General features: G+C 41.2%; 1 protein-coding gene across 3 annotated transcripts in view; it reads left to right on the top strand.

Moving 5' to 3' along the window:
• LOC130295874 (uncharacterized) overlaps positions 1 to 18,404 on the top strand; it is a 464,016-nt gene that overhangs the window by 433,182 nt on the left and 12,430 nt on the right. Inside the window, exons 5-8 of one of the 3 annotated variants that reach the window (XM_056547151.1) lie at positions 3,593 to 3,664; positions 3,769 to 3,846; positions 7,717 to 7,828; positions 9,611 to 10,579. The exons of the other annotated variants lie outside the window; for them this stretch is intronic. Of the exons in view, the coding sequence (XP_056403126.1) occupies positions 3,593 to 3,664; positions 3,769 to 3,846; positions 7,717 to 7,828; positions 9,611 to 9,813 (465 nt within the window). The 3' untranslated portion in view covers positions 9,814 to 10,579. Of the gene's footprint in view, positions 1 to 3,592; positions 3,665 to 3,768; positions 3,847 to 7,716; positions 7,829 to 9,610; positions 10,580 to 18,404 lie in introns of those variants that run through there. 3 annotated transcript variants of the gene reach the window in all.

The following is an 18,404-nucleotide window of genomic DNA, read 5'->3' as shown; positions in this document are numbered from 1 at the left end:
TGCCTCCCCCCATCCCCGGTGGCATAATTACCTGGGTCGGGTCCGCGCTGCTGCAGGCCTCCGGCGCGCGTCCCCTGCGTCGTTGCTATGCACGGTGCGGCGCATGACGTCAGTGCGCCGCGCCGTGCAGCGCATAGCAACAGGTAATTATGCCACCGGGGATGGGGGGAGACAACGGGGCAGCGGCACCGGCAATGGGTGCTGCTGCCCCTTCTCTCCCCCTGGCTGTCGGCGCCGCTTCTCTCCCCCTGGCTATCGGCGCCGGCACCGATAGTCAGGGGGACAAAACGGGCAGCGGCGCCGATAGCCAGGGGGTGAGAAGGGCCGGCAGCAGGGCTCTAGACCCCAGGAAAGGCAGGGGGAGAGAAGCGGGCAGCGACGGCCTCTCTCCCCCTGCCTTTCCTGGGGGTGTATCGGCGTATAACACGCACATAGACTTTAGGCTAAAAATTTTAGCCTAAAAAGTGCGTGTTATACGCCGATAAATACGGTATATATATATATATATATATATATATATATATAGATATATAAAAAAAAATATTTTATTGAAGAGCTGAGGTATGTGCTCTTAAAGAGTAGCTATCCTCAACTAAAATGTCCATATTCCCCCTCCCCATCTTTCCCTCACACTGTCTACATCTATCCCTGTTTTTTTTATCCTCTTAAAACATTAGAACAATACCTTTTTCCACTCCTCTTCGGTAGCTCAGAGTTGAGCAGTCTCACGATTGCAGGAAGTCGGCGGGCGGGCCGGCGTGACGTCATCTGAAGCCTCGCCGGCCACCACTTCCGCCCATCTTGCTGTATTCTGCGCTCAATGTCGGGAGCGCGCATACAGGCGCGCATACAGGCTGGGAGGGACGGCAGCCTCTGAGTCTCCTCCTTTCTGTTTAGTTTTGCACGTACCATTCAGAGAGGAGGAGAGTCTGAGAACGGAGCTGCTGTACTGTGCCCTAAGGGAATTTATAATATCAAAATAGTGGGTAGTACAATTGATTATATGCCCAAAACAATAAAAATAAAATTTCACAAAGCTGCAATCCCCAATGAATGACTGCAGACCGCAGTGCATTATAAATGGTGTGAATAATAGTGATTTTATCCCAATCAAAAATGATGCATAATTTTTGAATGGGATAAAATCTCCATTATTGACACCATTTATAATGCACTGCTGGCTGCAGCCATTCATTGGGGATTGCAGCTTTGTGAATTTATTTATTTATTTTTTCATATAAAGCTGCACTCCCAAATGAATGGCTGCAGCCAGCAGTGCATTATAAATGGTGTCAATAATAGTGATTTTATCCCATTCAAAAATGATGCATCATTTTTGTAATGGAATAAAATCTCTTTTTTTTCCACCATCTATACCAGTGATCCCCAAACTGTGGCCCTCCAGATGTTGCAAAACTACAACTCCCAGCATGCCTGGACAGCCAACGGCTGTCCAGGCATGCTGGGAATTGTAGTTTTGCAACATCTGGAGGGCCACAGTTTTGGGACCACTGACCTATACTGCATTGCTGCGGTTTTATCGTGTACATGTGCTCACTGATTGCATATTTTATTGCATTAGGAACACCTCAGCAATTCAGGATAGGTGGTGATTAAAAAAAAAGATTTTATTCCATTCAAAAATTGTGCATATTTATTGATGGAATGAATTCACAATTTATATCACCATCTAGACTGTATTGCACATAACACCATAACCTCCCCCCAATGGAATAAATGTGCTTTTTTTGCTCACCATCTATACTGGAGTGATCCGGTGTTACTCAATAAAACCGCAGCACTACAATATAGATAGTGATCCAAAGTCCCAAATGAGTCCAAAATCAGAAATTTACCGTGCATACCATCCACACTCAATATATGATAATGAGCGTGCATAGCATGCAGGCTCAAAACATGATAATGAGAGTGCATAGCATGCATGCTCAATACCTGATATTGAGCATCCATAGCATGCACACTCAATACATAATAATAAACATGAATATTTTGAGCGTGCATAGCCTGCATGTTGAATACATGATATTGAGCATGCATAGCATGCACAGTAAGTATATGATATTGAGCATGCATAGCATACACACTCAATACATGATAATGAGCGTGCATAGCATGCAGGCTCAATACATTGTAATGAAAGTGTGTAGCATGTATGTGTAGCATACATTGAGTATCCATAGGATGCATACTCAATACATAATAATGAACGTTAATATATGAGTGTGCATAGCATGCATGCTCAATACATTATATTGAGCATGCATAGCATACACACTCAATACATGATAATGAACGTGAATATATGATCGTGCATAGCATGCATGCTCAATACATGTCATTGAGCATGCATAGCATCCACAGTCAATACATGATATTGAGCATGCATAGCATGCACAATCAATGCATGATATTGAGCGTGCATGGCATAAACACTCAATACATGATAATGAGCATGCATAGCATGCAGGCTCAATACATCGTAATGAAAGTGTGTAGCATGCATGCTCAATAAATGATATTTTGCATGCATAGCATGCACACTCAATACATAATTAACGTGAATATTTTGAGCGTGCATAGCATACATTTTCAATAAATGATATTGAGCATGCATAGCATACACACTCAAAAATGATATTGAGCATGCATAGCATACTGGCTCAATACATCATAATGAGAGTGCATAGCATGGATGCTCAATATATAATAATGAACATGAATATATGAGCGTGCATAGCATGCACAGTCAATACATGATATTGAGCATGCATAGCATACACACTCAATACATGATAATGAATGTGAATATATGAGCGTGCATAGCATGCATGCTCAATACATGTTATTGAGCATGCATAGCATCCACAGTCAATACATGATATTGAGCGTGCAAAGCATGCACAATCAATACATGATATTGAGCGTGCATGGCATAAACACTCAATACATGATAATGAGCATGCATAGCATGCAGGCTCAATACATCATAATGAAAGTGTGTAGCATGCATGTTCAATATATTACATTGAGCATCCATAGGATGCATACTCAATACATAATAATGAACGTTAATATATGAGTGTGCATAGCATGCATGCTCAATACATGATATTGAACATGTATATCCTACACACTCAATACATTATAATGAGCGTGCATAGCATGCAGGCTCAATACATCATAATGAGAGTGCATAGCATGCACACTCAATACATAATAATTAGCGTGCTTATCTGATCAATACCTGATGTTGAGCGTGCATAGCCTGCACAGTCAGTACATGATAATGAGCCTGCATAGCTGAGTGTGCATAACATGCACACTCAATACATGATAATGAGTTTGCTTAGCTGAGCGTGCATAGCATGCAGGCTCAAAATATGATATTGAGCAGCCCTAGCTTGCTGTCGCTATAAATACAATGTGCAGAGTATTATTAAACCTTGTATAATTGATTATTGTACTGAAAAAGGATGATAGCCACTAACATGTTATCTCAACAAGACCAAAACCAAGTAATGGAGAATTTTGCTTTAGGCTATTACATACTCTATTAATATATTTACTAAAGGCAACTGGATATTCATACGCTGCAGAGGAGGAAAGGGATGAAGAATATAATCCTGAAGAATCTTCTGATGAGGTAATTAATATTCTTTATTATTTATATATATATATATATATATTTTTTTTTTTTTTTTAAATACTTATTATTATATTAATTCACTTTTTTTTTTTTTTAAATAGGAAGATTATAGTATTCAACAGGAGACGGAAAGTGACAGTGAGGAGGAAACAGCTGCAACAATACATGAAATAACGCCGGTAAGCATATCAACAAGCTACACTTGAAGATCATTTGAACACTGTAATTGAACCCACACCAGGGTCTAACCTACACATTACTAACAGCACCCTGATGTTTAGCTTTCTACCCCGTTTGACAAAAGATCTCCATAGACCACAATGGGCAAAATAAAAAAAATAAAATAAAATAATGTTTTAGATCTAGCCCATTCATTCCTATCCACCAAAAATAGACCCTGGAGGCTGACTTCCAGTACCCTGCTGTTTAGCTTCCTACTTCATTTGACACAGGATCTCCATAGACCACAATGGGCCATTGAATTCAATGGGCAAAAAATCTCAATATTATAGATCTAGCCCATTCATTCCTATACACCAACAATAGACCCTGGAGGCTGACTTCATACTCAGCCTCCAATGGTATTTTGACTAAACAAACCTCAAATGTTTAATGGGTTAATTTGTTGGTGTATAGGAATGAATGGGCTAGATCAGTGTTGTTCAAACAGTGGCCCTCCAGATGTCGCAAAACTACAACTCACTCACAGTCCAGGCATGCTGGGGGTTTTAGTTTTGCAACATCTGGAGGGCCACAGTTTGAAGACCACTTGGCTACATCTATCTTCTACAATCTTCACTATCACCAATCTCTTCTTTCTCCTGCCCTAATCTAGCAGCCAAACATTACCATGACACCCTAAAGTCTACCCTGGATCAAATGGCACCCTCTAAAACACGAATCTCCCGACACAGACGGCAGCAACCCTGGCACACGCTAACAACCCGCTTTCTCAGGCGATGCTCTAGGTGTGCTGAACATCTCTGGAGGAAAACTAAGACTTCTTCAGACTATCTGCACTATAAATTCATGCTTAAATCCTATTACTCCGCTCTTCACCTCGCCAAACAAACATATTTTACCTCCCTCATCTCCTCTCTGTCTAACAACCCTAAACACCTTTTTGACACGTTCAACTCTTTCCTTCGGCCTAAAGTACAGACCCCAATCACTGATCTCTGTGCTGAAGACCTGGCCAAATACTTCAAAACTAAAATCGATGAAATTCGTGATGAAATCCTCTCCCAGTCCCCTAAAAGTTCTGATCCAATTCCCAGCCACGTCTCCTCTTCATCACTCTCAGTTTTTGAGCCTGTAATGGAGGATGAGGTTTCCAAGCTCCTCTCCTCCGCCCGCCCCACTACCTGCTCTAGTGACCCCATGCCTTTAGACCTCATCCAGTCTCTCTCTCCTGCTATCAGCTGTCACCTAACTAAAATCTTTAACCTCTCCCTCTCTTCTGGGGTCTTTCCCTCCTCCTTCAAACACTCTATCATAACCCCACTATTGAAAAAACCATCTCTGGACCCTTCCTGTGCAGCCAACTATCGACCCGTCTCAAATCTCCCCTTTATCTCCAAACTCCTGGAATGCTTGGTCTACTCCCGCCTTATCCGCTATCTCTCCGAGAACTCTCTCCTTGACCCCTTACAGTCTGGTTTCCGCTCCATTCACTCCATTCATAGAAACGGCCCTAACCAAAGTCACTGACGATCTTCTGATGGCCAAATCAAATGGCAATTTCTCTTTACTGATTCTCTTGGACCTGTCTGCGGCTTTTGACACTGTGAATCATCAACTCCTCCTCAGTAGTCTCCGCTCCATCGGTCTCAAGGACTCTGCTCTCGCCTGGTTTTCCTCCTATCTCTCTGGCCGCTTCTTTAGCGTCTCGTTTTCTGGCTCTACTTCTTCTCCTCTTCCCCTTGCTGTCGGGGTTCCCCAGGGATCGGTCCTAAGTCCTCTACTCTTTTCACTCTACACATCCCCGATTGGGAAAACAATCAGTGGATTTGGTTTCCAGTACCACCTCTACGCTGATGACACCCAACTTTATACCTCCTCCTCCAACATCACCCCTGCACTCCTACAGAATACCAGTGACTGTCTCGCTGCCGTCTCAGACATCATGTCCTCTTTATATCTGAAACTAAATCTTTCTAAAACAGAACTTCTTGTCTTTTCTCCATCAACTGATACTGTACCTAACCCTGACATTTCCATCTCGGTATGTGGTACTACCATAACTCCCGGGCAGCAGGCTCGCTGTCTTGGAGTTATACTTGACTCTGATCTGTCTTTCACTCCCCATATTCAGTCTCTTTCACGTTCTTGTCACCTGCATCTAAAAAACATTTCCAGAATCCGCCCGTTTCTCATTACTGAAACTGCTAAAACTCTCATTATTGCTTTGATTCACTCCCGTCTCGACTACTGTAACTCTTTACTAATAGGCCTTCCTTTCTCCAAACTCTCTCCTCTTCAGTCCATCCTTAATGCCGCAGCCAGACTCATCTCCTCTCCAGCCGCTACACCGACGACTCCTCCCTGTGCCAGTCACTACACTGGTTAACAATTCAGTCCAGAATACAGTACAAAATCCTCAGTCTCACACACAAAGCTCTCCACAATGCTGCACCTCCCTACATCTCCTCTCTCATCTCCGTCTACCATCCTACACTTTCTCTCCGATCTGCTAATGATCTCACACTAACATCTTCTATAATCCGAACTTCTCACTCCCGTCTACAAGACTTCACTCGTGCTGCACCGGTTCTCTTGAATGCTATCCCTAAATCCCTCAGACTCAACAACAACATCCATAGTTTCAAACGTGGCTTAAAAACACATCTCTTCAGACAGGCCTACAAGTAGTCTCTAATTGGCCTCAACATATCCTCAACATATCCCCAACATATCCTCAACATATCCCCACACCTCTTGTTTGAATAGTTATTGTGTAATTTTATGTCTGATACTTGTCTTTGTTTGTACCCCATAATTGTAAGCGCTGTGGAATCTGTATGCGCTATATAAATAAATAAATAAATAAAATAAATAAATCTATAACATAGTGATTTTTTGTCTATTTAAATCCAAGGGCCCATTGTGGTCTATGGCGATATTGTGGTAAACTTGTAAGAAAGCTGAACAGCAGTGTCCTTTTAGTAATGTGTATCAATTCCTCTGTTGATATAGAGGGAGATTTATCAAAACCTGTCCAGAGGAAAAGTTTCTGAGTTGCCCATTGCAACCAATCAGATTGCTTCTTTCATTTTTCAGAGGCCTTTTAAAAAATGAAAGAAGCAATCCAATTGGTTGCTATGGGCAACTGCACAACTCTTCCTCTACACTGGTTTTGATGAATCTCCCCCATAGAGTTCTGTGATTATACTCATATTAGTTTGAACTTTTGTGAACTAGGTCAATTGAATACAACACATTACCTCCTTTTTCAATTAACCTAGTTGCCCATTTATGGTATCCAATCAACCTAGTTTCCACGGTTCAAAGTATCAATTGACCTATATCTGTCAAACCTAATTAAAGAATAATCACACAACTTGAGCTGAACCCAGTAATTGAACCCACACCAGGGTCTCCCATACATATTACTACCAGTACCCTGCTGTTTAGTTTCCTACTTCATTTGACACAGGATCTCCATAGACCACAATGGGCCATTGAATTCAATGGGCAAAAAATCTCAATGTTATAGATCTAGCCCATTCATTCCTATACACCAACAATAGACCATGGAGGCTGACTTCATACTCAGCCTCCAATGGTATTCTGACTCACCAAAATGATAATGTTTAATGGGTTAATTTATTCCTAAATTTCTGTACTTTCCTATTTTGTCTGTAGCTTGATGCATTGCACAAACATTTTAGCAGGAACTGGTGGGTTTGGATAAAACAGTCCCCCATAGGGCTACTGTAAGTGGTCCCCAAAATTTTTTGTGACACCTCTATGTCCATTTAATATATTGTTCAAGAGGATTACATTTTTTTATTGTATACAATTTTTTATCTTTTTGTATTCATTTTTAGAAACGAAAAGCTCTTCTGGAAAGACTAAGAAAAAAGGCAGAACTACATGGCGAGCTACATGAGCACTCTTTCCAAAACGATCCAGAGTGGCCAAGCATCAATGACATCCCAGGTGACATAGTTACATAGTTACATAGTTACATAGTTAGTACGGTCGAAAAAAGACATATGTCCATCAAGTTCAACCAGGGAATTAAGGGGTAGGGGTGTGGCGCGATATTGGGGAAGGGATAGGATTTTATATTTCTTCATAAGCATTAATGTTATTTTGTTCCAGGAATGTATCTAATCCTGTTTTAAAGCTGTTAATTGTTCCTGCTGTGACCAGTTCCTGAGGTAGACCGTTCCATAAATTCACAGTCCTCACGGTAAAGAAGGCGTGTCGCCCCTTGAGACTAAACTTTTTCTTCTCCAGACGGAGGGAGTGCCCCCTCGTCCTTTGGGGGGTTTAACCTGGAACAGTTTTTCTCCATATTTTTTGTATGGGCCATTAATATACTTATATACGTTTATCATATCCCCCCTTGAACGTCTCTTCTCAAGACTAAACAATTGAAACTCCTTTAATCGCTCCTCATAGCTAAGATGATCCATGCCCCATATTAGTTTAGTCGCGCGTCTCTGCACCCTTTCCAACTCCGCAGTGTCCCTTTTATGGACAGGTGCCCAAAACTGAACAGCATATTCCAGGTGAGGCCGTACCAATGCTTTATAAAGGGGGGGTATTATGTCCCTGTCCCTTGAGTCCATGCCTCTTTTGATACATGACAATATCCTGCCGGCTTTGGAAGCAGCAGCCTGACATTGCATGCTATTCTGTAGTCTGTGATCTACAAGTACACCCAGATCCTTCTCTACCAGTGACTCTGCCAGTTTAATCCCCCCTAAGACATACGAAGCATGCAGGTTATTAGTACCCAGATGCATAACTTTACATTTATCCACATTGAACCACATTGAACTATAATGATCCAAGAATTGGGAATACACATTGGTGCAAGTGCCAAAATTGCAAAATTATGCCAACAAGAGATGAGAGCATCTGCTGCCAGGAGGAGGATATTCTTAATCCCCACTTTGATAAAGGACTAACTTGTATTCTACAACACGAGGAGTTAGTCAACTTGAGATTTAAAGAAAAAAGTTCAGTGGATGGATAAGTGCCAAAGAATTTTTAAAAAATCGCAATAGGTAATAATATTGTATTGTATATAAATTTTTATATCTTTTTTAGAAACATTTTTTTTTAATGTTTTTAAATATTACTCTCTTTTTTTGACCTTTTCATAAAACTTGAAAAATTAAAAATGTGCATATCAGCATTTCTCTGTGTTTACATGAACATAATTGCAGTTGCTATTACAATTCATTTTATTTTTTATTTATTTTTTTGTGTGCAAATAATTTACCAATCTCAAAGTACATTTACACAAACTTTAGCGTATACGGCTGGGGGAGATAAAACCGGGGGATCACGTATCCCTGCCATATGCAGCCGTATGTTAATTCCTTTCTATGAGCCGACCGGAGTGAAATGCCGATTATGGTTGGCTCATTTTTGCCCTGTATGCGCTTTTTCCACAGACCTAAAGCCATAGTCGACCATGGTTTTACTTCAACTTTTTAGGTACGGTTGAAAGTGCATACGGGACAAAAATGAGCCAACCTCACTGAGGATCACTCCGGTCGGCTCATTGAAATGATTTACCATACGGCAGGGATACGGTAGCACATGGTTTTAGCTCCACCACAGCCTTATGAACTCATGTAAGTGTAACAACATGATGTAGGTCTTTATAAGTCTTCCCCCACGATTGTGAAATTTGAATCTAAATCCACATATTTGTAAATTATTCATAATTTTTACACTATTTTAATCTTATTTTATTTGTAGGGTTATTCGCAAGTCCGCTTATAGATCCTACTCTTGTTTTGCGCATGGAATCCTTGGGCCTAAACGACGAAAGCCAATACCATCATGTGTCGTCAATTTTATTAGGTCTGAATTTCCAGATCCTGACGGGCAATATATTGGATTCCACTGGCCTGATGAATACCCAGCAAGTGACATGGCTGCTGATGTTTGATTCACTATGACACTTACTTTCTGCACTTTTCATGTTATTACAGTTTTACATTGCACTTTTATTGTTTACAATTTTTTTATGTTTATTTATCTTGTTATTTATATTATATTAATTAGTTATTTAAATTTTTATGGTGGTTATTTTATTTTGTCTATTTTAATCTGTCTACACCAGTCATTTCCCAAACGTGGTCGGCACACTGCTATTCCATTTGACACTTCCCATTGTTGGAGTTTATTTTTCCGTTGATTTTTTTATTTCCAGCCCTGGCATGCTCGCTGATGACTGACGGCGCAGGGTGGAAGGGAAGCCTGCGTGCGAACTGCGCACAGTGTCCCACTCCCCCTTGCGGCCCAGTGAGGCAAAAATGGAGCCATGGTGAAGAAGCTGTAATACCTGCGGTGCCACCGTCACTGCAGTGTCACCCAGGTCCACCCTCTACCCACCCCAACTGTCAACCCCCCCCCCCCGTCCACACCCGTGTCACCATGTTCATCCTCCTGTCCTCAGTGTCACACATGCTCCCCCTCCCCGTCAATCATGTCTACCCCCTATTCACATCTGTCACCCATGTACACTCCTCTACACCCCTGTTACCCAATTACACCCCTCTGTTACCCATGTACATTCCTCTACACCCCTCTATAAACCATGTACACTCCTCTACACCCCTCTATAAACCATGTACACTCCTCTACACCCCTCTATAAACCATGTACACTCCTCTACACCCCTCTATAAACCATATACACTCCTCTACACCCCTCTGTCACCCATGTACACCCCTCTGTTGCCCACGTAAAATAATTGCGGATCCTAATGTGTTTGTTTTGCATGTTTAACAGTGAAGAATTGTGTGTGGAATAAATAGTCAAGATGGCAACAATTCAAAGTAGAGAAGATATTATTTGTCAGTTGCTATATAAAGCAGAAATTTTAAATACATACCAACTGAAAAATAGATAATCCATACTCCTTGTATCTCGGCCAGCTGCAGCACCTGGCGTATGAGATAACCCCCGGTTTTCTATAAAATTTTACCTTGTTTAAAGGTAGTCTTATATGGCATATAAAAAAAATATTAATTCCTTAGAAACTGAATATTTTTGATTTACGTTTTTTTTTAACAATTGATGATTAAAATTTATTTTCTGTAATGAAAACATTTCACAAAAACAAGTAGTAATAATATTTTTTAATAAACAACACTATAATAATAAACCATTAATAAAAAAAAGTATTTTTTACTCATGAAAATATACATGAATATGCATGTTAAACAATATAGCACATAAACAAGTATATAGCACATAACAAACAAGTAAAAAATTTAAATCTTGAGTGGTGTTTTTCAACCATTGATTGTTTGTCTGGTTTTTCAATTGGTGCTATATTAGAAGGCATTGTTGACCGGCGAGAGGTCCAGTCTATGGAAATGTTTCCATCAGCAAGTCCCATTACATCCTGCATGATTTTCGAGACGAATTCCTGAGTGGTTGGCTCATACACTGATCGTACAAACCACTCTTTCCGGGCTTTTGAATAGGCAAGATTGTACCTCGGTGTGCCTAAAGGTCCGCTAGTTTCAGTCTCTCTTGTAACAACTGCTTGCACTCTATTCATTATAATTATGGTCAAGAGCAGCAAGCTGTGTTCGAGCATACACCCTGTCTGTACTAAAATGAAGTCTTTTAGGCCTGTATTTTGTTAGTGAACTATGAAACACTTCCAGATCTCCAGTGTGACAAAAGTTGCTAAGATGTCTAAGGTCTTTTTGTAGTCTTGTATCCATGACAATTTTTCCAAGTTCAACATAACAGGCACTTTGTTTTTTTAACCATTTTCGGGTGGACTGAATGTCCTCAGGGAGTTGGTCATGATGACAAGATGATTCCTGACCATTATCATCCTTCCAAAAATGAACGTTGGTGACATGGTACAAGACAGAGTTCCATCTGTTTACAAGTTCATCTGGATTGCATTCACAAGTATTAGAACTCCACCATAAATGATTTTTAATTGGTCCTATCCATTCTGCTAAATCTTGGCAGTTTTTTGTTTTTTTTTGCTGACGGCAAGTAGCTTTTTTCCAATAGATTTTGCTAAGTGCCAGACATCAAACTGGTGACCAATTGTTTTATATTCCTCACGCAGCATTTTTCTGATGGATACGTGCCGGTCAGTGCAAATGATGTCTATGTCCACTTTATTTTGCAGTAGAAATTCCAAGGCATTCTTGCACGCTATTTTTTCAAGGGCAACAGAGGATAAACCAATACCGATTTGTTGAATGTTGAAATTCAATATTTTGTTAGTTTCTACATCCATCAATGTGTATATGCAATATTTTGCACTGTGCCCGGGTGAATCACATTGTCCATCTCCAGCAACACATACTGCATGTTGTGATATTTTTTCCATTTCTAATTTTTGATTAATTGTTCAAGAATTTTCAATTGCAGGAAATATATATATTTTTTGGATACGGTAGTAAGTAGCCTGGCTAATTCCCAAAATATTAAATATTTTTAGGAACTGTTGGATTTTGATGTAAGTGTTTCCACTAGTAATGATAGCAGTAGCTAACTGTAAATTTCCAAATGGTTTCTTTCCCAATCGGGGCTGGCTCTGCCATATGCATTTTAAATGTTTGGCCTCGAATTCAGCAAAGACTGAAATATATGATCCCTTTGTTTTTTTATACACTCTTAGTATTTTTTTGTTGCAGGGTGGATTAGAGGTACAAGGCATCTTGTATAGTAATGTGTCCAAACAGCTTTCATAAACTATGAATTTTCTTTCTTCATGATGTGGTACATTTACATTTACAAATTTTTCACTCAGCACATGCTGACTGTCCTCTTCTTCGTAGTCTTCATCATCTGAATGAACTGAGTCTCCCTCATCATCACTTGAACTACTTTCATTTGTTGAGACTGGAGTTGTGATTGTTGATAAACTTTTATCTACTTCTAAAACAGATATAGGGGCATGCAGAGTAGATTCCTCCACAATAACAGTGACTTCAGGGTCTTCAATAGGTTGTATAGGTGAAATTGTCAATTCGGATAAAAGCGTGGCAGGTAGTAGTTCGTGTCTAGCTCTACAACTTTCTTGAAACTCAGGTACACTGTTAAGAGTTGCTGATCCAGTTGGTCCTATATTTTTTTTCGGAGTCGAAAATATTACACTGGCACCTTGCAATGGCTCCGAAGGCAGGTTTCCAAATACCAAGCTTTGTCTTGATTTTTTTTTTCTCAAGATTTTTTTTTTAACCAGTCTTCTGCATTGTATTTTTATAGAGAAAGTTGTAGGTTTTACTTGTATACACTGATTTCCAGTTCCCCAATTCCTGTCAAATATAGTTGCTGCTTCCTTTTTCGTTATCTCTGAGGCTTGTGGCTCCGTTTCAGTTGGGTTAACATGAGGTACAATATTTCGGCAGGTTGGGCACATTTCCCCTGGCTTTAAACCATTGGTTGAAGCTACGTCTTCATCCAATCTTTTCCTCTTTTGAGGATTCAGGATTTCAGCCTCAACTGCCTCGGCAGCTTGAACTTGTATATCCCGTGTAGGAAAATACTAGGAACGGCAAAGGGGGTGAGCCTCTGTTTTCCTGAATTTGGATTAAAGGTATAGTCAGTAGTTTTAAAATGGGCTGAGCAGAGCCGATAATTGTTCGTTTTAGAGAGATGAATGTGGTCAACCAGTTCATCAATTTTGGGAAACTCTTGATCTGTAGCCAATAGCCATGCCATGATACAATCCCTCTCTCTTGGGAAGGAATGCATGATGATATTATGGTCGCCTTTTACGCTCCTTGACTTGCAACCGTTGACAATGCAGCCCGGCATTTTCTAAAGAAGAAAATGGAATAATGGATTTTAAAATAAATACTAAATATGTCTATATAAAAATATTAAAATTACATTATGTTTCTATTTTCTAGGAGAACATTTGAAAAATAATATTTATTGAAAAAGCACCATTCAAATAATAAATACAAGATTAATATGTTAGTTCACTAGTACAGTAATGTAACTCCTTCCAAAATTTTACAAAGCTTTCTAAATAATTTTAGTGCGGGAGCATTACATTATTGAACTGAGGCATAAGATAGTATCCACTATAATCTAAGAATGGTGCAGAATCACGTGGAATAAAATAGTGTCCATTAGTGGAAGATGTTCCCTATTGTGAATAGAGGCAAAAAAAATCTTTATAAATTATAGAGTAGTGTCATGTACTAAATGAAGATTGTAATTAACTATAAAACCCTTAAATACAGTAGAATATCTGAGAGCCTTTTAGTAATCTACTAAAACCACCCCCCCCCCCCATATGATTTTAACCACTGTGCCATATTATTTCACCTTGATCCGCCACTATATCTACTACTAATTTTCACCCTACTATTTCATTGCCCCTTTATTACCTCTGTGTGGCATGAAGAGGAAATACATTTATGTATCTAAAGGTTGTTGGGTTGCCCAAAGCAAACAATCATATAGCTTTTTTGATGAAAGAAGCGATCTGAACAGTTGCCATGGGACACTCTTCAGCTTCACATCAGGACAAGTTGTTCTAAAATCACCCACACTATATTTATGTATTACATAACTTTATGTAAAATTTTTATGCAAACCTGAAAAGCGGCTCTGATAAGTAGTAGACAATAAAGCAAAAGAAAAGAGCTGTTCATGAGTCTTCTGAAAAAAATCAAAAAAGGATAATGTCACATTGACACACAGAACTAAACATCATTTTATTACTTAGATTTTTGATCTATGTTGCCCAGTTTTAAAAAATGTAACACATAGACACCATAGGTGAACTAAGCCTAAATAGACAAAATTTATAACACAACAAATGACAACTTATCACAAGTTAACCCTACTAATCGCTTTTGAAAATGGGGATGTGGCTTCCATAAATGTGTGTAGCCTAGGACTGCACACACCAATACCAAAATATTATACACATAGTAGTACATGCAATTACGAAGCCATTACCGTCTCACTTGAGAACTGAGAGCACGCTCCACTGATCACAACATCACCGCTGTCCAGCCAAATCGTGGCATTGGTCCCTGAACCTAGTCCAATAACACCACCATCTGCATTTTCCAGCAAGAGGCACATACTGGCAAACCTTCATTCCGCTTGAAACTTGGTTAATATTGTAACAGCACTGCAAGGGTAAAAGAGTTCCACAGCGGAGGACTCAAGTAAAGCAGTGCGCCCCTGAATAACTCAGTACTCACCCCCACCCCACTAAATATCACTCATACAGCAGGGCTGTGACGACAGGGTATATTGGGCAGAAAATAGAGGGACTCCAGCACAGCTACTAAACTCCTTTTTACGTTTTATTTCGACTACATTGGCACAGTGACGTCCGTGCCAGCTACATGTAATGCTAAGACATTGATTATAACAAAAAAATGTTTTTATGTACATTTAGTTTATATTACATAATACAATTATGTATGTATTATTAAATGTCAACCTGTATAGCTGTTCTGTAGAGTAGTCAACAATAAACACAAATAAGATAGCTGTAGATGAGTCTTCTGAAAAATGAAAAGGAAAATGTCACATTGACATACAGACCAATACATCATTTTCCTAATTATGGTTTTGATCTATGTATCACAACTTGTTCCAAATTGAATGCATAGACACCTTATGGTGAACATTAGAGATGAGCGAACTTACAGTAAATTCGATTCGTCACAAACTTCTCGGCTCGGCAGCCTTCAGGTGCTCCGGTGGGCTGGAAAAGGTGGATACAGTCCTAGGAAAGAGTCTCCTAGGACTGTATCCACCTTTTCCAGACCACTGGAGCACCTGAAAGCTGAACTAATTTATGCAGGAAAAGTCATCAACTGCCGAGCCGAGAAGTTCGTGACGAATCGAATTTACTGTAAGTTCGCTCATCTCTAGTGAACATAGGTTAAAGCATAAATATTGACACAATTGACGCCACAACAGATGACCACTTATTATAAGTAGTATAGCATCTGGTGTCCATTTTTTCAAGACAGTGGACAGGGTAACGCATAAAGATGTGTTACCCTGTCAGGTGCCCTCTCAGATGTCCAACCATCCTGCCTCAAAATTGATGTCCTGCAAAGTTTCCCTCTGGCGTGATTTGCGGGTAAAATCATGCAAGAACTGATACCAATCTTTTCTTTTTGACAGTTCACATTCATCAAGAATCTAAATTTAACCTCCTGAGCGGTATTCCCGAGCGTGACTCGGGGTTAATTTTCCCTGCCAGAATCGGTAACCCCGAGTCACGCTCGGGGTAGAATTACAGAGTTCCCGGCCGGGCTGCACGATATATCGCAAAAGCAATGCGATATAGCGATGCGGCCCCCCGGGAAAACTAGCGATTATCTGCTCTGGTTGGCTCGCGTTGCGGGGGCCGGCCAGAGCAGGTAAAGAAAAATACTAAAAGTCAGTGTTTCCCTACCAGGGGGCCTCCAGCTGTTGCAAAACTACAACTCTCAGCATGCCCGAACAGCCAAAGGCGGTCCGGGCATGCTGGGAGTAGTAGTTTCACAACAGCTGGAGGTACCCTGTCAGAAAAACACTGAGCTAAATGTAAAAGGAAAAAGTAGTAAAATAAAAAAACCTTTTGCTCACCTAATCCCGGTCCCTGCAGATGCCGTTCCCCTCCGTGCGCTCTGGTCCCTGCTCTATTCATCTTACAGGACCTTTCACTTTTCAGCCAATCACAGGCCGCAGTGGTGTAAAGCCTGTGATTGGCTGAAGGGGAAAGGGCTTGTTCTGCAGCAAATACACTAGGTTTGAAAACTGCCCGGCAAACCCAGTGTATCCTGCTGCAGAACAAGGTGACAAGGAGGGGATAGGAAGAATGTGACAAAGCGGTGAATGTGACAGAGGGGGGGATGTGACAAGGGGGGGGGGATGTGACATGAAGGGGGGGGAATGTGACAGGGGGGAATGTGACAAGGGGGGGGGAATGTGACAAGAGGGGGGAATGTGACAGGGGAGGGGAATGTGACATGAAGGGGGGGATGTGACAAGAGGGGGGAATGTGACAGGGGAGGGGAATGTGACATGAAGGGGGGGATGTGACAAGGGAGGGGGGGAATGTGACATGAAGGGGGGGGGGGAAATGTGACAGGGGGAATGTGACAAGGGGGGGGAATGTGACAAGAGGGGGGAATGTGACAAGGGGGGGGGGAATGTGACATGAAGGGGGGGATGTGACAAGGGGGGGGGGAATGTGACATGAAGGGGGGGATGTGACAAAGGGGGGGGGGAATGTGACATGAAGGGGGGGGGTAAATGTGACAGGGGGGAATGTGACAAGGGGGGGAATGTGACAAGAGGGGGGAATGTGACAGGGGAGGGGGAATGTGACATGAAGGGGGGGATGTGACAAGGGGGGATTTGACAGGGGGAGGGGAATGTAACATGAAGGGGGAGAATGTGACAAGGGGGGGAATGTGACAAGGGGGGGAATGTGACAGGGGGGGAATGTGACGGGGGGAATGTGACAAGGGGGGGAATGTGACAAGGGGGGGAATGTGACAGGGGGGGAATGTGACAAGGGGGGGATGTGACAAGGGGGGGGGATGTGACAAGGGGGGAATGTCACAAGGGGGGAAGAATGTGACAAGGGGGGAAGAATGTGACAAGGAGGGGGGAGAATGTGACGGGGGGATGTGACAAGGGAGAGGGGGAATGTGACAAGGGAGGGGGAATGTGATGGGGGAGATGTGAAATGGGCGGGGGGGAGATGTGAGATTCAGTGCAAAAAATTGTACCGCTTTTGGTACAAATTTCCAGAAAGAATCATACCGCCAGGGAGGTTAATGCCAGATGGGTGGACATGATGGAGGGCTTATGACAGGGTAACACAACTTTCTGCTTTCACCTGTCCATTGGCAAGAAACAATGGACGCATGAGTCAATACAATTTATGCCGAGTTTTCATAAGTTATTCAATCAGTTGTGTCAATATTTAGGGTGAGACCACCTATGCAGGATACCTGATATATGTGAACCACACCATATAGCGCCACCTCTACCCTGTTAATATGTATTTTGAATACCATGTTACACAATTAAATTATTATGTTTTATTTTCAGATTCATTAATTGTGAGGAATACAATTTTGCATTCAGTTGCCTATGTAGCTGGCTCTCCTTTATTTTGGTATAAAAACAATAAAATGGAGGGGAGTGCTTATTTCTCTAAAATGTTATAATTTTTTTTTTAATAATTTATATTATACGGTTTAGTAGTGGAACCAATCGTATAGATGTAGTCTATTACAAACGCAGGGATTAGCGTTTGTGCTAAAAAATAAATAACCAGGAAGCGGTAACCTCCAATTATTACCAAGTTCACAACCTAAAACGAGGTACCGGGAAGAGCCGGTACCAACAGGCCCAGAGCATCCAAAATGGTGATCCTGGGCCTAGTTGTTAACAGGCTGGTGTTTTTTAGTCTGGGGAGGGCCAGTAACAATGGTCCTCGTCCACTCTGGTAATGTCAGGCTCTTGCTGTTTGTTTGCTATCTGGCAGAGACTGAAAAAATGGTGACACACACGTTGTTTGTCA

This window comes from Hyla sarda, chromosome 11 (genome assembly GCF_029499605.1).
Source record: "Hyla sarda isolate aHylSar1 chromosome 11, aHylSar1.hap1, whole genome shotgun sequence".
Taxonomy (NCBI): domain Eukaryota; kingdom Metazoa; phylum Chordata; class Amphibia; order Anura; family Hylidae; genus Hyla; species Hyla sarda.
This window is presented reverse-complemented; position numbering and strand designations above follow the sequence as displayed.